The following is a 21,595-nucleotide window of genomic DNA, read 5'->3' as shown; positions in this document are numbered from 1 at the left end:
GGTTGCCAGATGTTTTTCCTATGAATTTACATGTATATTTCTGCACACACATATAGTCTCATTTATTTTTAAATTTATGGAATCATACTATGGTATACTATCCCATTTTTACTATACATATTGTCTTTTTTATTTTTTAAATATATATTTAATATAGTTTTTAAATATATTTTTAGGTAATCTCTACACCCAATGTGGGGTTCAAACTCATGACCCTTAGATCAAGAGCTGCATGCTCTTCTGACTGAGCCAGGTGGGTGCCCCTAGAACTACCTTATTCTTTTTAACTGTTGCAAACAATATTCACAGTCTGGGTGTATCATAATTTATTTGATCATATTCCTGTTAATAAACATTTATACTGAGACTAATTTCCAGCTTTTTTAATAAAGATTTTATTTATTTATTTATTTGAGAGAGCGAGAACGAGAGAGAGAGAGCGCACATGAGAGGGGGGAGGGTCAGAGGGAGAAGCAGACTCTCTGCTGCGCAGGGAGCCCGATGCGGGACTTGATCCCGGGACTCCAGGATCATGACCTTAGCCGAAGGCAGTCGCCCAACCAACTGAGCCACCCAGGCGCCCAAATTTCTAGCTTTTCTAAGCAATACTGCCCTGAATAGCTTTGTACCTACAGTCATGAGCACATGTACATTTCTTAAGATTAAATTTCGATAAGTGGAATTGCTGGATCATAAGCTATTTGTATTTATCCTTTTTATAGAAACTGTTTGTTTGTTCTCCCACCTTATCCAAAACTGGGTATTATCACTATCTTAAATTTTTTGTTATCAGATGAACAAATGTCATATCATTTTCATTTTCATTATATTTCTTGTGATTAGTACCAAGGTTACTGGCCATTTGTGGTTTTTCTATGGTTTACCTATTCATGTTCTTTACCTTTTTTTCTACTGAGTTGCTGAATTTTTTATTTATAGGACCTATTTATATATTATACATATTCATTCTCTGTTAGCTACTTATGTTACAAACATGTTGCCCTAGTCTTCCAACTTTGTCTATGGTGGCAATTTTCTTTCAATCACTTCATTTTTTAAAGAAGGCAGGTTGATCTCACAGTTTGTGGAGGCAAGATCATATATCTGAAAGGATAGAAGTCAGTAGGACATACAGCAAAACTACAGATGGCATGGAACACAAGGTCTGCAAGCAAGTATTTTCCTTCACTGTATTACATAGCTGCAGCAGCTAAAATTTTATTTTATTTTATTTATTTTTAAATATTTTTAAAAGACTTTATTTATTTATTTGAGAGAGAGAGACACAGCGAGAGAGGGAACACAGCAGGGGGAGCGGGAGAGGGAGAAGCAGGCTTCCCGCGGAGCAGGGAGCCCAATGCGGGGCTGGATCCCAGGACCCTGGGATCATGACCTGAGCCAAAGGCAGATGCTTAATGACTGAGCCACCCAGGCGCCCCAGCAGCTAAAATTTTAATAAGAGTTATATACTTTCATTCAATGACCTGCCCAATGCCACATGTTTGTTTCCTTCTACAAACATTTTCTCTCCTCTTCTAGGATCCTCAGCCTAAACAGAAGTAATTTTTCCTTACACTAAGTCAAAATGGAAGTCTTGAACAAGCAGTTGGGTTAGGGGTGGGGGGGAGGCTCCAGCAACCATGAATGAGATATGATACTCCTTTGGCTCTGACAAAATGGAAGTCATCCTTTGGGAAGTGCCTTTTTTTTTTTTTTTAACTCTTTACAATGATTATAAATTCAATACATGATTGTTATAAATAGCTTAGGGGTGGCTCCACGTTTTTGTAGTGAAAGTAGCCAATCCTCAAGTCTTAGTGAATACCTTTTCTATGTAATTCAGACCAATAAGATCTAGAATTGCAATGTACAGTAATGATTTTTTTCATAGTTCTTAATTTGGGGAGGTAGAGGAGAGTCACAGATCCCTTTGAGAATCTGATGAGAAGCTACGAGTTCTCTCCCCAGAAAAGTGAACATTAAGCACACACACATAAAATTGTTGCCTGAGAGCCATGGCACTGAAATTCGTATTTCAGGAACCCGAAAGCCATTGGACAATGCTGGCTTGGTGAACTCAACCAGCTAATGCTAGTCCTTAAGTAAGCTTCTTTCTCCACTTTGAGCTTGCTTCCTTCCTTATTAGGCCTGCTCTAGGGACTCCAGAATAATTTCTAAGCCACTTTCATGAGGGACTTTCATCTATACTCACCAGAACTACTCCCCATACCTTTTTGGAACGGTCTGGACTTCAAAGACATTCATGAGGTTCCACTCAATCACAGCCTCTCTCTGGTAATCCTTTGTTCCTCTCTCAAAATACTGTCAGATTTGTGAAGCAAAACTATGTTTTTGTGAAACTGCGCTGCCTATTTTTATCTGACCCCCTATCACCCCATCTTCTGACATGTGTTGTTTCTTCTCTGATTAGTGTTCCAGTCATGCAAGAGAGACCCAAGGCTCACGGATAAAGACCAATCAAGGCTTTGGGGAAAAAAAAAAGCCACAAAAACACCTCAACTCATCCAACAATGTACATGGTTATACTTTACAAGGAACATGAACAGAATAAAATTTGTTTAGGGAATGAGTTATGTGAGAGCCATATGTTCAGACTCAGAAATGATAGAAATTAATCCTTGGGTAAGAAAAGATCAACCACCATCTACAATGTCCTTTTTTTTTTTTTTTTCCTTCTTCTTAATTAAGCACTGGAGGTGGTTAGCTTAATTAAGGAGAAAGACATCCAGGGGTGCCAATGCCTATGGTGTAGGTTGTATACGTACAAACACACGGCCAGGAGGTCAATGGGACTAAAATTCAGCCCTAAGCCTCCTGAATCTGCCCAGAGGGATGTCTTTCTAATTCTCACAAGGCACCAGAGCTTACCAGTTGGCCCGGAAGACACCTACCATTCTCTAATCTGTTTGGACTGAATTAATTAAACTGCCTGTTACAATCTAATCTGATTTAAAGTTGTTCTTAAACTTTAGCCAGAATCATCTGGAGGGTTTGTTAAAACACAGATTGCTGGGCTAGACCCCCAGAGTACCTGATTCAGTAGGTCTGAGACGGAGCCTGAGAATTTGAATTTCTAACAAGTACCCAAGTGGGAACTGATGTTCCTGGGCGGGGAACCTCACTTTGCACCAGTGCTAAAAGATACAGGCAAAGCGTTTTTGTTTGTTTGTTTGTTTTTTAACTTTGGACCTTTTCCATGTTTACTAATGCGAGCCTCACTGAGCCCATACAGACCAAAGAAAAATAAGCAACTTCAGGTAGCCAAAACTGAAGGCGGACAGTGACACACCCACTTCCCTGAAAGGCCCACAGTCCCTTGCATTACCTCCAATAGGGGGCTGAGAAGGCAGTCTGTGGGCAGGGCTACTTCCATTCATTTGATTGAGTGAGTGTCTGCATCTAAGGAAGGAGCCACTGTTTGCCTGGCAAGCAGCTCAGCTGGGGGCAAGGGTGCCAGTAATTTACATGAAATTGATGGCATGGTTCTTAGACCTTCTAGCTGAGTGAAAAGGCTGCTTGTTTTGGTTGGAGCTAAGATTGTGTATACAGGGGGTGGAGACCTTCTCTGGGGAGCACACACTCCCCCATGATCTAGATCCACTAAACCACACACTATTTTTCTGCTCAGATACAGAAAGGCTTTTTGTCAATAGTCTCCTTGAGTTGTTAATGTGTCCACCTAAGCCATCCTGAGTAAATAGGTAGTTCTTCTCTGAGAGCTCTCCAGGACTGGAGGCCTCTATTTTTCTCTGATGCATTAGTCTAGTTCTGGGCCCCTGTAATAGTCTGAGGATTTTTTTTTTTTTTTTGACTAAAAGTCTTTAAGTCTCTTCCTCGCCCCTGGTGTTAAAGAAAAGAGTTGGCCTCCATTTTTTGTACCTGAGCTATTCACTTACTGGATGCCCATCCACGTTTTTTTTTTTTCTTCTATAGCCTGCCTCTGCTCAAACCCTCTTTTCTCATCAACAGGCTTGCAGTGTTTTGTCCTCTTAATCATGAACCAGCTACCCTTTCTGATGCTGCCTTTTCTGGAAAGTCCTCTATGGCATTCTGGCTCTAGAGAGAAATCTATCAAAGTGCCCTGTCTCTTGGTCTTCAAAGTGGCAGATTCTTGGCCCTTGAGGTTCCCATTCACTTGCCAATTTAATTTTTGAATATCCGTCTGATATTCCCTTAGTGTTGGTGGCAAGGACACCATGAGCTTAGAGGAGCCCAAGTTGGGAGAGACCAGTAGTTCTTAAGGTCTCTGCTCCCTTTCTAAGAATCTGAGAAAAGCTCCCCTGGAAAAAAACAAAAAAACCCAAAAAACAAAAAACCAACCAGAAAGATTCGTTTCATCGTCAGGGAAAGTCACCACAGCAGACTCTCCCTCTACCTGCCTCACAAAGACAACTATGGGAGACGTCATGAAAATGTGGCAAGCCAGGGTACCTGCTGCATGCAAGCAGTGTCCTGGGGGGCCGTGGGGGGCTGGCGGTGTAAGAAAGAAATGACAATCTTTCAAAAGAAATCTCTTCCAGAGGTCTGCCTTTGGACAAACCCAAGAAGATTCATGTGCTCTTCGAAGATGCGGATCTGGGAAAAATGCAAAAAATAAAACAAAAACCCCAAACAAACAAACAAAAAAACAAAACCCTGCAGAACCACGTCTTTTAAATGTGGCCCAGAAATAGCTAACAACATCGTTGTCTTTACCCGTTCAGTCCAATGTAGCTTTTCACTTCAAATGTGATACCTGCTGCTAAGAGGGAGGGAGGGATTGCTGGAACAATGACAGAAAAGCACCAAAATGCAATCTAGGTTACACTCGGAACAAATTCAATGTGACTTAGGGAGAGGCCAAGGAGGAGGGCATTTCATTAGACGATCAGATCCAACCCAAGTCACCAACTGGGTGTGTTCGTTTCTATTTATAGTCAAGGACACTAGCCTCTGACAACTGATTCTGGGAATGTAGGAGATTTGTGTGGACCAAGCAACAGTGCTTGAGGATCTGGAAAGGGTGGTCCATCCATCATGGGATGAAGCAAACCTGATCTTCACTTACTGGAAATGTACAGAACTTGTTTCACTCCTCCCAAATCATGAAAAAAAAAAAGAAAGAAAGAAGGAAAGAAAGGAAAGAAAGGAAAGAAAGGAAAGAAAGAAAGAAAGAAAGAAAGAAAGAAAGAAAGAAAGAAAGAAAGAAAGAAAGAAAAAGAAAGAAAGAAAAAAGCCACAATAGTCTCAGTTAGGATGAAGGGGCACCTATATGCCTCTGCCTTTGAATTCTTGCAGGATCCTCATGTTTTTGGTGAGGGGGTGTTTCAAGTGTTCTCTCAATCAAAGGACTGCTTTTACTTGATATGATGCTTCAGACAGTTTTGATCTTGAATCAAAGTTTGGGATAAATTAGGATGGGCTTGAAACCCACCCAAGAGAGAATTTTGGAGCCCTGTGTTATCAGGTATGCCAGCATCAAACATACTGAGGTCCTACTTATTAGTCAATAACGAAGTACGGTTGACCCTTGAACAATGAGAGTGTTAGGGACGCCAACACACACCCTCTCCCCCACCGAAATGAAAATCCACGTATCACTTCTGACTCCCCCAAAACTTAACTACTTTATAGCCCACTGTTGACCGGAAGCCTTACTGATAACATAAGCAATGGATTAACACATATTTTGTACACTCTATGTAATCAATTCTATATTCTTACAATGAAGTAAGCTAGAGAAAAGAAAATATTATTAAGAAAATCACAAGGAAGAGGAAAAAAAGAAAATCATAAGGAAAACACATTTATAGTACTATAATTACTGAAAAAAATCTGCATATAAGTGGATTCACACAGTTCAAACCCATGTTGCTCAAGGGTCAGCTGTATCATGGTTATTTTAGACCAAGCTTCTATCATTACATTCTCCACCATCATGTTCCACAAACAGTGCTATTTCTACTTCAGGGGGCTATAGTCCTGCCTTTGTTGTCTTTTTAGGTAGCATCTGAAGCCAGATGGACTGAAGCCCAAATCAACAGGTTCTGAAGTTGTTCTGGAAGTTATTTTGGGGAAGTTGACTTACCGTACCACTCATCAACCCATGCAAAAGCCTGTCTATGTCCAATCAGCAGAATATCCCGGACCACCTACAAAAAGTAAAAGAAGGAAGTTGAAATAATACCACGTTTGATGAAAACTACCTGGAAAATAGACTGTTCCCAATTCTAGGAATCCTGGCAATTATAAATTTCTCCATCCTTCTGTCCATGTGATGGCAAATACAGTCTCACAGACACAGATCATGGGCTCGCTCACCTGCTCAGCCCTTTCATGGCGTGCTACACTTGCTGTAAATTAATCTCTTCATCTTCATTGAAAGTTGAACTGGGAGGGGTACACACTAAAGACAACTGGTTGGCAGGCACACAGCAATGACTGGAATGAATCTCTAGGCTAACCACCTTGAGCTTTTTCTCTTCATTTATTTTTTTTAAAATTAATTAATTAATTAATTTGAGAGAGAGAGCGAGAGAGAGCATGAGCATGGGGAGGGGCAGAGGGAGAGGAAGAAGCAGGCTCCTTGCTGAGCAGGGAGCCTGACACGGGGATCATGACCCGAGCCAAAGGCAGACGCTTAACCGACTGAGCCACCCAGGTGTCCCCTCTTCCTTTATCTTTACCTGAAACAGGTTCAAATTTTCATTTGTGGGAGGGTGTCTCTCACTATCGCTAAGAGGTCATGAATGTTGGAAATCAAGAACGCTTTTCTGGGTAGCAAGTGACTTCTAAGCAAAGAGCACTTAGTCTTCTCTGATGAAATATCCTAAATATTGGTCAAAATTTTTTTTTAATATTTGAAGGTGTGGGTTACAAGATAAGTAAATATCTTTTTGGGCGTGACTTTCATGTAACAGAAGGGGGGAAAAAAGCAGTTTAGTCAACTATTATTGACAGAAATAAAATAGAGACCTCAACTAGCATAGAACATAATGGGAATGCTAAGAGACAAATAGAGACAAAAGGAATGAAATTGTTTCTTACGGTGACACATAATGGCCCTAGGAGACTAAGAAAGATCCATAGTTTGTGTGTGTGTAATGCTGTTCATGTGCCTTGAGTGTATGGTGTTCTTGGTGTCCTCTATAAATACGCTGTGTTACGTTTCTTGGATACTCACGCGCTCCCTTCAACATTCCTTTCTTCCTGCCAAACAAATCTAGCAATTGTCAAAAACCTTTCGTGAAAGGTTCAGGCACGTTTCAGTAAATGAAAGATTTTAATCTGGTGAATTTGCAGAAATAAGGGAAGCATTTATAATGATGTGTTTATTTCTCCACGCCTCTGGATATCTAGTGAAGCTTTTATGATGCAGAAGGAGGAAATATGTCATGAAAATAAGAAACAACATGAAACCATACCCACTTGAATGCTGACTGTGTCAAACTCATGGAAATGAAAAGAACAGCATCGGGGCATCAGTAAAATATACCCTATTACATTAAGCACAACACAGCTGTCTGCTGGAAACAAGAATTCAATAATGTGCTAATGGTTCACTTTCGAACATTTTTTTCCCCCTTAACTGTGAATAGAGTCTTAAAAAACAAAGGTGTTCAGAAAAAGGCGTCCCTGGTACTTTAAAACCATGCAAATACTAGCCTCATATACTCATTAGCAACTCATGTGCCAGAGCAGGTGTGTTTTGGGGGCGTTGAAAACACTTCCTTATATTTGGAAATGGGCAATAGGAAGGCCTTTTCCTAGAGCATAATTCCTACAGGTATTTTAAAGAAACAGGATCTCAAAACTAGCCAAAGTCACCTGTGAGAAAAGAAACACAGTGAGCCCTACAGCAATCTAAATAGGCCTCGTGGAAGGAGAACATGCTAAGTGCACTATATAGTGGCCTAGTAAGAGATCATTTTGGGTTAAAAAATAAGAGGGGGTGGGGTGCCTGGGTGGCTCAGTCGGTTAAGCGTCTGACTTTTGGTTTCAGCTCAGGTCGTGATCTCAGGTTCATGGGATCAAGCCCTGTGTCAGGCTCTGTGCTCAGTGTGGACTCTGCTTGGGACTCTCTCTCCCTCTGCCCCTCCCCTCCTACTCTCTCTCTCTCTAAGAAAAACACAAATAAAATCTTAAAAAAAAACACAGGGGGGGAGATGTTACAGGAAGTCAAGGAAGATACAGCCTAAGCCAAACACAGAGCTGAGGCTGGAAGATATTTACTCTGGGAGCATCTTTGTGCTTAATAACTTGGGACACAGGGAAACAGGTGGTCCCCCCGAACTTGATTTCCACGTGTCTCACTCGGCTCCTGCTTCTGGGTGGGCAGAATGGGTTCTGGAGCGCAGCAAAGGAGCAGATCGACACACTTCTCTATTTAAGAAAACACCAAAGCTCTCAAATATGTTCTAGAGTTTGCTATTATCATGAGCGAAAGTTCCATCTATTCCTCGGACCTCAAAACTTTATACATGTTATTGCCAATTGGCCACCCATCTTCGTAGACAAATCCATCTAAGTAACACAAAGCTCAGTGCATTACAGTTAAATTACAGGGCCCCTGAAAGAATTTCAGAAAGCTATTCTTTATCAGTTTTTAAGTGGAAAAATAAACAGATATCCAGCTTATCTGGAATGTAGAGACAACTCGGGGAGTATTTATTTTTATGAAAATGGGAGGCGTTACAAAGGGCAATGCTCAACATTGCATTTTCCATTTGTTTCCAAGAGGGTAATAAGAGTCATGGCAGAAGCCCCTAACAAACTTAAATCATCACTAAGTTTTGTTCCTGCGACAAAATAAACATGTTTAGCTAAAGTGGGTATACGATTGAAATCTGTGTTTTGAGGTTGTTAATAATTCTTTGTTAACAGAATTATTAAATGACCAGAAATACTGAGGTGCACCATCTAAAGGACCACTGGGATTTCTTACTTTGTCTCTTGGGGTGTCTTACCTTAGGTATCTATATTTGCAGGATTTTTTTTGTTTTGTTTTGAGAGAGAGGGAGAGAGCACATGAGCAGGGAGGGAGGGGCAGAGGAAGAGGAAAAGAGAGAATCTTAAGCAGGCTTCACGTCCAGGACGGAGCCTGATGTGGGGGCTCGATCTCACGACCCTGCGATCATGACCTGAGCCGAAATCAAGAGTCAGACACTTAATCAACCGAGCCACCCAGGCGCCCCTATATTTGCCGGATCTTTTGAGTGACAATTATCTTGGGGGCCGCACACACACATCAGCCCCGTGCCTCAGCCTGGAACCCAAGTACCCGAGTACCCAGCACAAGTATTTCTGTCTGCAACTAGATTAGCCTGACGCCAAAGGGAAGAAGTATTTAGTACTGAAAATCTAACTTCCTGAATATACTCAGCCAATAGATGTCGAGGTCACAGAATGAGAAATGAGGTACAAAGCATCAAATTAAACCTGTATGTAAAGTGCATTTTCACAAAAACAGTGTTTTCCAGATACAGTGATGTCATGTTGGCTCAGTACCGGGCATGTGTTGTATGTCGTGCACGCCAGCTTACAGAAAGATAGTCACTGTGTCCACAGTCCGGGAACTGCCATTCGTTCACTTACCTTGTGTACAAACTGTTCCACTCTGGTCTGAAGCCCCCAGACCTCGAACTTCACGGTCACCAGCTTGTAGGAACACATGATGGGTTGATGACTGTCTCTCCAGCCTTCCCTTAATTGTCCCCGTCCTGTCTTCTCTGACTTGAAGTGCTTGGGATCCTGAAACAACAACAACAACAACAACAACATGTCAAAGAAATGGTAACTTAAAAGTTTAACCATCATTTAGAGGAAATGTCCAGAATGGGCAAATCCATACAGACAGCAAGATTAGTGGTTGCCAGGGGCTGGGGTGACTACTAATGGATAAAAGGGTTCCTGTTGGGGTGATGAAAATATTCTGGAATTAGACAGTGGTGGGAGCTGCATCACTTTTGTGAATATACTAAAAACCCCTGAATTGTACTCTTAATTAAAAGGGTGAATTATATACATCTCAATCAGAAAGGGACTTGCAATGTAGATAAATGCTAAACTGATAGCTCGCCTATTCACATGTCAAAAACGTGACTTATTTATTTTTAATTTTTATTTATTTATTTTTTAAGATTTTATTTATTTATTTGACAGAGGCAGAGACGCAGCGAGAGAGGGAACACAAGCAGGGGGAGTGGGAGAGGGAGAAGCAGGCTCCCCGACCGAGCAGGGAGCCCGATGCGGGGCTCGATCCCAGGACCCTGGGATCATGACCTGAGCCGAAGGCAGACGCTTAATGACTGAGCCACCCAGGCCCCCCTATTTATTTTTAAAATTTTAAGTAATCTCTACACCCACCGCGGGGTTTGAACTCATGACCCCGAGATCAAGAGTTGCACGCTCTATCGACTGAGCCAGCCAGGCGGCTCTCAAAAATGTGACTTAAAGCTAGATTTGTGCCATTGCATTGTATTTCTTCTCTGACCTGACGTTCAATAAACTTTACAAAAACTTTTTTTTTTTTTTACACAGTCCAATCCATTCCCGGGTGTGTAAATTGGACAATTGGTCAGCAATATCTATGACTATCTACAGAGCTAAGCATATGCCTACCTATGACCTGACAATTCAATTTCTGGGTGAAACGGATGCATCTGGCCACCCAAAGTCTGTACTAGAACAGTCACAACAGCTTTAAACATAATAGACAAAAACTGGAAATAGCTCAAATGTTCATCAGCAGGAAAACAGACAAACTGTCAGTAAATGCAAGAACATCTATGATGCTCACAGACATTACGCTGAGCAAAAGTAGCCAGACACAATAGTGTACGAAGCTGATTCCAGTTGAAGCTCAAGATTATGGTGTTAAAAGTTGGAATAACAGCAGTAACCTTTTGGAAGGGAGGGTAAGTGTCAAGAAATACAAGGGGAATTTCTGGGATGAGTGTATGTCAATCTGCATGATTATATGTAAAAGTTCACTGAGCTCTTAGGGGCGCCTGGCTGGCTCATTTGGTAGAGTGTGTGACTCTTGGTCTCGGGGATGTGAGTTCAAGCCCCACGCTGGGTGCAGAGTTTACTTAAAAGTAAAATAAAAATTAAAGAAAAAACGTTCCCTGAGTTCTAGACATAACTTTTGTGTTATATTTCACTTAAACATGAAATAAGATAGAAACATTTTTAAATGTTTAACCATTTAATATTTCTTCAGTGACTGCCATGTGGAAAGCAACTACTGATGATTTCATCACAGGATTATTTTTCAGAGATACCTCAAAAGGAGTGTGTGATTTAATAAAGTAGAAGAAACGTATATATACATTTAAAAATATTATTTATTTTTCCAGCTTTGCTTTATTAACACATAACATTGTGTAAGTTTAAGGTGTACAGTGTGTACAATTTAAGAAATGTTTATAAATTTATGTATAAGGTAATTTCCTTTTTTTTTAAAGATTTTATTTAATTTATTTGAGAGAGAGAGAGATAGCACGAGTGGGGAGAGGGGCAGTGGGAGAGGGGCATAGAGAAGCAGGCTCCCCACCGAGCAGGGAGCCCGATGCGGGGCTCGATCCCAGGACCCCGGGATCATGACCTGAGCCGAAGGCAGACGCTCAACCGACTGAGCCACCCAGGCGCCCCTATAAGGTAATTTTCATTAACATCAAGAAGACTTGGCCCTGGGGACTGCTGTCCAGCTCTGTATGGGGGCCTTCTACCACAACCCTGACCCCATTCAGGGGGATGTAGGACTTTGGAGGGAAAGAGCCTCCCAAATACAGCAGAGTTCATAAGATGAAGCAGAATGGGGGTCTCCCCCCCCAAGTGAGACCCGGGAACCCTGTGCAGGAAGGGAGGTGGTCTGAGGCACGTTACTGGATTAGCTCGGACTGCCCCTGTCCTTTCAACTCAGCCCAGACTGTGCCTCAGGGGTAGGCCCAGCAGGTGAAAGCAGGGTGCTTACAACCAAAGACCTTTATTCACTGGGATCCGGCTGAGGCTCTGAGGGGCTTGCAGGCTGCCCTGCCTTCCCTTACAGACCTGCCTCTTGTGGAAGGGCCTTTGGCTGGGCTGGCCTCTCATACAACTGCAGCTCCCCCAGAAAACACGGCACACCCCCCAAGACCAACTTCCACATGAGACTGAGGCTAGGCCTTCATGACATCCAGGCAGAGCCCTCAGCCTCCCCGCCCCCGTTGGCCATCCCTCTAGCTGATATTCCCTACATTGCTGCTGGGGTGACCTCCCAAATGAAGACCCAATCCCATTGCTGCCTTCCTCAAAATCCGTCTATAGCACCATGACTTCAGGATAATATTAAAATGCCTGGCATGAAGTACAAGGTGTTTATGTTCTTGCCTAGCTTTCTAGCATCTTTTCTGGACCACTATCCCACTATAAGCCACAACCTTTCCCTTCAGCCTTACGAAGCTCCTGCGTCCCCATGCTCCAAAGCTCTAGAACCTTCTAGGCAAGTGTTAGTTCTTCCTGAAATTCCTTCTCCCCAGCCAACACCTCCACTTTGCCTGACTCTTCTTTTTTTAAAGATTTTATTTATTTATTTGACAGAGAGAGAGAGACACACAGCGAGAGAGGGAACACAAGCAGGGGGAGCGGGAGAGGGAGAGGGAGACGCAGGCTTCCCGCCGAGCAGGGAGCCCGATGCGGGTGGGGCTCGATCCCAGGACCCTAGGACCATGACCTGAGCCGAAGGCAGACGCCTAACGACTGAGCCACCCAGGCACCCCTTCTTTTCTTTCTTTAAGTCTTCTTAAGACTTGGGGCGCCTGGGTGGCTCAGATGGTTAAGCATCTGCCTTCGGCTCAGGTCATGATTGCAGGGTCCGGGGATAGAGCCCCACGTTGGGCTCCCTTTCAGCGGGGAGCCTGCTTCTCCCTCTCCCTCAACTGTTCCCCCTGCTTGTGTTCTCACTCTTTCTGTGAAATAAATGAATAAAATCTTAAGGAAAAAAAAAAAAAAAGAAAAAGTCTTCTTAAGACTTTAAGACATGAGCATCCCCCCTCCCAGAATCCTGTCCTGTGTACTGCAGAATGAATGCTCCTCCTTTATGCTTCCAAAGCCTCTTCTGCCATGAACCCGGCAGGTGCGCAGGACTCTCACCATCGGTGTGCTTGTCCATCTCCACAAGACCAAAATCATCTTGAATGGCCATGATCCTGGTACATAACAGATGCCGAGTAAACGTTTGTTGAATGAATGCCTGAACTCTGCTTAGACCCATCACACACACATGGCTGAGCACCAGAATTTAGCTATATTTGGGTAAATCCTTAAGTGAAAGACAGGTTAAAATTGCTATGTGCATCATTACAACCATTGGCAAGGATGTGAAAAAATTAGAACCCTCACACACTGCTGATGGGAATGAAAAATAGTGTGGCCACTTTGAAAAACAATTGGGTAGTCCCTTCAAAAGGTCAAACAAAGTGACCATGTGGTCCAGCAATTCCACTCCAAGATACCTACCCAAGAGAACTGAAACCCATGTCCATGCAAACTTGTATACGAATGTTCAAATTCATAATAGCAAAAAACTAGAAACAACCCAAATGTCCATTAACCGATGAATGGATAACACAAAATGTGGTCCATCCATACAATGGAAGACTACTCAGCCATTAAAAGGAATGAAGTATTGATCCATGCTCTAGCACAAATGAACTTCAAAAAACATTATGCTGAGTGAAAGAAGCCAGTCACCAAAGGCCACATTCTATAATTCCATTTACATGAAATATCCAGAGTAGACAAATCCACGGAGAAAAAAGGTAGAGTAGTGGCCCAAGGCTGGGGAGTGGGGTGGTGAGGAGAATGACTACTATGGAAACAGTTTCTTTTGGGGATGATGAAAATGCTCTAAAATTAGATTTAAGGTGATGGCTTACAACTCTGTAAATGTGCTAAAATTTAAATGGGTGAACTTTATGTTATGCAAATTATGTATCAATAAAGCTGTGAAAAATACACAAATGCAATATAAAAACACACTATGTAATACCTTGGTAGCATTTTTCAGGGTGTGTACTAGTTCCGAGTTTGCTGATATACCTGTGTAAAATAATATTATAATAGTCATTATCCCAGTTTACTGAATGCACAATGTAGGCACAGTAGAGAACCAGGTATTACATTATGCTCTCCCTCGACCTGGTTTTTTTGCCCTGGAAAGGTGTGGGAAGGCAGCCGCTCTGTGTGTGTGTGTGTGGCCTGATAGGTGTGGTCTGTGTGTGGTCACAGAGCATTTCTTTCCACTCAGAACGAACTCAGCTCTACTTTCCGTTCCCTGACCTCCCCCCAGGGTCCCTCATTTGCACTGGTTGCAATGGAAGACATTGGACCTGGGGGTAGAAGGAACCAGAGTGGGACAAATAAATAATTAATGGAATATCAAAGGGACAAAAGAGATTCTGAAAGAGAAGAAGGAAAAGAGAGTGCATCCTAAGTATCCCATGGGAATAAGTGCTCTATGAAGTGAGGGACTGGCAACTTGAGTATGGGTAGCATTTTCGAATCTTTGGTACCAGTGTTGTCACACTGGATTTTAAGCACCTGAATCAACCCAGAAACTACCACTGAAATTATATGCACAGGCCTGGAAAGATTATGTTAATTTAATAACATGATACATGAAAAAGACACAAGCACAAGCTCTGGCTCATGGCAAGTGCTCCAGTGATGTTAGCTTTTCTTGTACTTCCTAAAGCAGTCACCGAAGCATCCGAGGAACACGTGCAATCCTGCAGCCTAGGGCAGAGACACGAGTGCCTTTCCAAAGCACCCTGGAGTTGCCGGTAAAAGATTTGACAGTTTAAGGCCATGGAACTAAGGCCGGCCTACCCCATGTTCCTATATCCTATAATGCCATTAAGAATAAAAAGAGAAGACCAAATAAATCAAGATGTATCACCAGGGAGACTATAGTGGAAAATCTCCAAAGATGGCCTCCGTCAATTCCTTCCCTTTCTGCGCCAGTACGCTGTTCCCCTCACCAAGAGTTGGAGGCTGCCTCCCCTGACTTCAAACCTCCCGTGACCTAGAACTTGCTTTGGCCAATTGCAAATGGCAGAAAAGATACTGTGTCAGTTCAGGCCTCTAAAGGAAGCTAGAAACCAGAAGCGTGACACAATGTAAAAAGTCTGGTCTGATCACCCTGAGGCCACCATGCTGGGAGGAAGCCCAAGCTAGCCTTGGGGAGAGGTGCTTGACCACTCCAGCTGAGAAGCCAGGCATGTGAGTGAACGGGTCAAATCTGGTATTTCAGTCCAAACATATGCCATGAGGAACAGAAGATCTGCCCAGCTAAGCCTAGTCGAAGTTGCAGAATTGTGAGAAGTAATGCACCGTTGTAAACAACTAAGCCACTAAATTCTGGGGTGGATGGTTCCTCAGCAAGAGATAACAAACTAGATGCATCACATGGATTACAAAACAGGTGCAACACTGGGTTCACCATCGATGAAAAGAATGAATGCTGCTTTGTTGTTTTTTTTTTTTTTTTACAGACACACCAGAAGTTCATACAATAAACCACATGCCTGAAAGTCACAAGGAAATTTACAGCTGCCAAGCAGTTCATGTGAGTTAAAATGTAGGGGCTGGAGTTAAACAGGGAAGGTTGGTTTCTTTCCCCATCTTCCTACTGACTTTCCAACAGTAGGCACATGAAGAGTACAATTATGAGCACATGGACAGGAACTATCTTGAACCTCAGAAGACATGGCCTCCATGCTTTGGCTGACCAGAATATGTATGGGCAAACCCTTGAGACCCTGAGAGGAGATTGTCTTTTTGAGTTAGCAAGTAGGTAAACAAAGGACCGTTCCAGAGCCGGCCAGCAGAGGAAAGCAGGAGGGCAAAACTCCCAGTAACTCAGACGTGTAGGAGACAAAGGAGCCGGCAAACAGAGCAAGGGGCCAGACACAGAAAGTGGAGAAAGGAAGTAAAAGCCATGGATGGGCTGTGGTCTGAGCCGCCTCCATGCCTCTGGGGTCCTGTGCAGAGGCCTGAATATGGGAGGCCTCTGGGCCACCTGGCTGCACTCCACCCTGATTCATGGACGAGCCTCAGCTTGTTTCTTGGGCCCACCACTCCTGAGTTTGAAAGAGCACCTACTTCAGAATCTTCATATACACTCCAGGTTCAAGATGCTCAAGAAAGAAAAACAAGACTCTGCGATATTAAACATGGAACACTGGTGGATCACATTTCCAAAACAGTTAAGAATGATGGGGCCTCACTGCATACATCAGCTCTGAGTAAGACCAGAAAAGTAATTGTCTTCACAGCAAAAACTATGCAGATGCTACAACCTATGTGTGGGTCCTGGTCATACCACAGAAGCACCAGGTAACAGGGAGGGGACTAGAATTCCAGGCTCCCCTAATTCTAGGCCAATGTTCATTCTACTGTATTCACTTTTAATGTTAAATAGCAAAGGGTGTTTTTGTTATAGCCAGATGCCAAAGAAGCAATTCACAATTGGGCTTTTTACGGTAACAGTGGGTTGATTTTTTTGCAAGTCTGGTGTCCTATCTACAGCTGCTGATTTCATCTAGTAAATCTTATACATGGCCTATAATTAGGGATACACTTCCAAAGAGAGGGAGGGAGGTAAGGGAGAGGATTTACCAGAGGACTCCTTTAATCAAAACTCAAGATCAGAAATGAACATCCAGCTGAATGCCTTTATGAGAAGATGGGGAAAAAAAAAATCAAACCACTGGGTCTTATCTGAAATATCCTGGTCACTGCAAACCTTTCTCCCTGGTCCTGTTCTACCCTCCCCGACCCGTGCCCATGAATCCCTCACCCCCATACCCATTCCACTTGAAATCGTTTTCTTCAATTCTCATTTTCCTCACTTGACTTTGTGAGATACACAAGTATCTAAATTGCCCCATTCACACATGAGTTGACCTTTCACCTGACCTATTTTTTAAATAAATTCCTGGCTTGTGTTTCCACAGCTTCTGAACTATTTTGGTCCTGACTCAAGCTCTGTTACATGATTTACATCATTCTTTATAAAAGACCTAGCTTGCTTCTAGGTTTTAAACTTTCATTTTTCTATGTTCAAATGAAGCTTGTAAACCTCTACCTTCATCTCAAATATTACGAATTCCACACTTGCCCACACTTTTGTCTTTTTCATAAGGACACCAATCACATTGGATTAGGACCCACTCAACCTCATTTGAACTCGATTTCTTCGGTAAAGACACTATCTCTAAATAAGGTTACACTCTCAGGTACTGGGGGTTAGGACTTCAACATATCTTTTCGGAAGGGGCACAATTCAACCCATAACAGTGGGTCATAATTTTCACAAGGCAACTCTTACACAGTGTCCGGTAACCAAGTCTTCTGTAGCCTGCACACTCACTGGGTCATGGAGCACTGAGCCTCACCCTGGCTGCAGGTGGATCCACTGGGTGATGGGGAAGCTCTCTGAAAGCAATGCTCTTGCCTCCAGGCTGCTCCACGTACAGCTTCCAGAGCCCAGCAGCTGGCTGGGGGCTTCTAAATTCATCCACGATGAGAGCTCTAGCTCCAGAGCCTGTTGGTACTCCCCAGGCTTGGCAGATGGCAAATTGGACCCTCATAGTTAGTTAAAGCCCATCTGTTTGGAGGGAGGTGAGCTGGTGCCAGGGCTGTCTCGCAGGCCAGACAGACCAAACTGGTGAAGGGAAGGAAAAATTCTTCCTCTACCTTTCAAGATCTTCCAGCTGGACGAAGAATGAAATTTACATGAGAGAGATTTGTTAATGTAACAAGAGAAAAAAAACCTCCAAAGTTTTATTATGCATGCACAGAGGGCCAATAATGATGTTGAGACCTGAAGAAATGACCAAGTAGGCCGTTTTCATACTTTTTAGACAAAGAGACAATAAACCTGTGACGAATTGACAGGACCAAGAAAACTTCCCTTTGGGAGCTTCCATTAGGAAGGCATTTTAAACAGAATTTCGGCTGGGGTAGTAAACTGGTAAAAATGTAACCAGGGTTGTCCATAGAGTTTTCTGCGCCTTCAATTTCCCATCTCTGGTGATAAGGATGTCTCTCGACCTCCTGATACAGGGCAGGTACCTTTCATAAGAGAGATTTATTTCCTGCTTTCAGGAGGACAGAGGAGGGTCTGAGTGTCCTCCTTTTTTTTTTTTTTTTAAGATTTTATTTTTTTTTAAGTAATCTCTACACCTAACATGGGGCTTGAACTCACAATCGTGAGATCAAGAGTCCTATGCTCTACTGACTAAGCCAGCCAGGTGCCCCAGAGTGTCCTTCCTGCACAGCCAACCTCTTAAGTAACTTTTTTTTTTCTTCAATAAAAGTTTTTTAAATTTAAATTCAATTAGTTAACCTGTAAGGTATTACTGGTTTCAAAAGTAGAGTTCAGTGATTCATCAGTCTTATCTAACACCAGTGCTCATTACATCACGTGCCCTCCTCAAGGTCCATCACCCAGTTACCCCACTCTTAAGTAACTTCTCTTTTCCCCTCCCGAGAGCCAGTGAAACCTCCAGACTTCATCTATCTTGCACCTGGACAAAGCAGAACAAAGGTGAAGCTAAGGGGCTTCTTATTTAGTGCAGCCCTTGTGAGATTATGTCCCCGCATTTGTTAGACTCAGTCTCACCCCCAGGAGGTGCAAGAAGAAACCTCCAGGAGGTCTTGGCCTGGCTGGAGCTCAGCTGGCATCTCAGAAGCAATATTATTAGTCAACGTTCACCGAGACATAAAGTCTCTGTGATTAATTATTCTTCCAGTTTGAACCACAGAGGACTGTAGCAAACAGGGGCTTTCCCTGTTCATTGAAATTAGAAGTTTTCAAAAAATGTTAAATGAAATAGGGCTAAGCAGTAACTGGCTAGGAATTGTTACATTAGGTAACTATAATACTCTGTCCTAAAATAGAGATGAACTAATAACACTTATCAGATTTCCACGCCACCCCCCCCCCCCCGCATTCTCGGAGTCTTGAAGACTCCAAAAGGATGCAGATATTTTCATTCCCCATCAATGAATGGCATTTCAACCAGGTAAAATTTAGCTCTGAATTTGGATCCAGAGTTCCTGAGCTGGAATCCTAAAAGGAATGCCCATAAAATGTATGGAGCTTTCAAAGACCCTAGTCACAACAGACCATATATTAAAGGATCCCATTCATATGAAACGCTTCCAAAATGGGAAATTTACAGAGAAAAAAGATTAGTGGTTTCCTAGGGCTGGGGTGGGATTGGGGGTAAAAAAAGTAGGGGAGTGATAGCCAAAGCATACAGGGTTTCTTTTTGAGGTGATGACCATGTTCTTGAAATCTGAGCGTGGTGATGGCTGCCCATATCTGTGAATATACAAAAACCCATCAAATTCTCTACTTGAAATGGGTGATTGTACGGTATGTGAACTCTTTCTCAAGAAAGCTGTTGAAATAAGACAAAACAAAACTAAGAAGCTTTCAGAGTGTGTTTGAGAACTGACCTAAAACTTTACTTAGAAGGTCAACTGCTAGGCCTCAGCTTAAAAAAAAGAAAAAAAGAAAAAAAAAAAGAAAAAAACAACCCCAAATGCAAATTGTAGCCACAAGCAGCCAATTCTTGCTTTGTTAGCAGTTAATACCTAAAGTGCTATTTTTAAAGCATTTGCTCTGGGCACTAGAGTGTACCACAAATACTGAGCGATTTGTGCTAGTCCTCTGCAAAGTGCCTCTCTTAAAGGAGCTTGACTCATAAAGTGCAACTGACAGGTAGAAAGGCAGAGAAAAAGGGGGATGTGGTGGGGAGCTGTTTTGGGGTGTGTCCAGAGCCCTTCTCACAGTTACAGTTCAGTGCCAGAAAACCCCAAAACTCTCTATTTGAAGAGGGGCCATGAGAATGGAAATTTTCAGCATAAGCCACAAAATAATTTAATAATCTCTAGCCATGAGGGTGACAACTGTTGATGCCTGTGAGGACGGAGGGAGAAGTTTAAGTCAAAAGAGAATCCCTAGAGGTGATCAGAAGAAAGAAGGATGGAAGGAAAGGGAACATACTAGCTCATGTTTATCAGACGCTTGCTGGGCACCGCAGCCTGGGTCAAGCACTTTAGATACGCTCTGTCATTTAATCTTTGTATAATAAGAGAACTACTTGAGGTGACTTAGGGTGGGGCCCCTAGATAGCCTCAGGATGGAGCTGGTTACAGATAGCCCTAGCACGGAGAGGGTGGGAACCCTCAGCTCCACCCAGTGACCTCCGGGGAGGGAAAGAGCGGGGCTGGAGATTGAACTATAAAAACTTTTGACAAGGTCTGGAGAGAAGCCAGTTTTGGGGGGGGGGGCGTGGCATGCCTAGAGAGGTTATGGAAACTCTGCACCACCACGCCCATACCTCGCCCTATGCATCTTCCGCTTGGCTGTTCCTGAGTCATACTCTTTGTAATAAACCAGTAAACATAAGTGTTTTCCTGAGTTCTGCAAGCCTTCCTAGCAAATTCTCGAACCTGAGGCAGAGGTTGTGGAAACCCCCGACTTGTGACTGGCATCTAAAATGGGAATGGTCTTGGGACAGAGCCCTTGAACTTGTGGGGTCTGATGCTAACTCCAGGTAGTGTCAGAAGTGAAGGAATGGTTGGTCTCAGGGCAAACATCCCAGAATTCTCACAACAAACCTCTAAAGCAGGACATGATTATCTTCATTTCATATCATGATCAAGGGAATGCCTGCATCCTATTGCCAGACGGCCTCGCCCACACTTCCAGCCCAGCTCCTGCCATGGGCTCTTTCCACAAGCCCCCTCCTTCAGAAATCTCCAGATGGGCAGTAGGCTTCAATCTCTGTTCCCCTACAAACTTCTGGGGCTACTTTTCAGTCTTGCCCCCATCCCAGAGGGCAGCAGTGCTGAGGGTGGACCCGTAGGCTGGCAGCTTGGCAAATAGTCAGCTTTCTTTTGCAGATGTTCCAGTTTCTGTAATGAATTCTCTTAGAATACTCCCTTTGCATGGCTTTGGGGTTAGGCACGAATTGTACCCCCAAAATGACTCTGAGAAGTCCCCTCCCCCATCTCCAAATACAGCCTAGGAGCGGGGGAGGGCCAGCTGGGGGCCCTGGGTCAGCCCATTAGCAGCTGCCCATGGAATGCGGAGTCATAACCCCTTTGTCCCCAGCTTTGGACCTGGCTCTCAATGCTAGAGCAACAAGAGACGGCTCCTTAAAATCCTGTTATGTAACACTAACCTGTTCCTTTCCGCACGAACACATATGACTCTGTATTTTAAAGATCACCTCATCAAAACCGGTACGGTCACTCAAGGGCACTCTGGAGAGCCCCACCGTCTGACCGTGTGAGCGACAGTGAGGCCAGGCACCGGCTCTCCCAGGAGCCAGTGAATTCTCCCCATCCAGGAGGGTGGTTTGGATTTGGCTCAGTTTGGAGCCTTTGAACTGGGGCTGCTTGCTGTGGATTGCTCCTGCTCACTCTCCTTTTCGCAACGCCGTTCAGACACAGGCTGTGAAGCATGGATGGCCTTGATCCATACCGAGGATATACAATTTGGCCCTCAGATAGCTTGATAAATCAAAAGCTCATA

The 21,595-nt window shown here is 43.3% G+C and overlaps 1 protein-coding gene across 1 annotated transcript in view; it reads right to left on the bottom strand.

The window, feature by feature from the left end:
* PITPNC1 (phosphatidylinositol transfer protein cytoplasmic 1) overlaps nucleotides 1-21,595 on the bottom strand; it is a 238,294-nt gene that overhangs the window by 8,602 nt on the left and 208,097 nt on the right. Inside the window, exons 8-9 of the mRNA XM_073883281.1 lie at nucleotides 9,595-9,750; nucleotides 6,089-6,152 (exon numbers count right to left, since the gene is read on the bottom strand). Of these exons, the coding sequence (XP_073739382.1) occupies nucleotides 6,089-6,152; nucleotides 9,595-9,750 (220 nt within the window). The remainder of the gene's footprint in view (nucleotides 1-6,088; nucleotides 6,153-9,594; nucleotides 9,751-21,595) is intronic.

This window comes from Callorhinus ursinus, unplaced genomic scaffold (genome assembly GCF_003265705.2).
Source record: "Callorhinus ursinus isolate GAN/ISIS: 27379988/994484 unplaced genomic scaffold, GSC_fseal_2.0 scaffold50, whole genome shotgun sequence".
Classification (NCBI taxonomy): domain Eukaryota; kingdom Metazoa; phylum Chordata; class Mammalia; order Carnivora; family Otariidae; genus Callorhinus; species Callorhinus ursinus.
The sequence above is the reverse complement of the archived record's forward strand: the minus strand, read 5'-3'. Positions and strand labels throughout refer to the sequence as shown.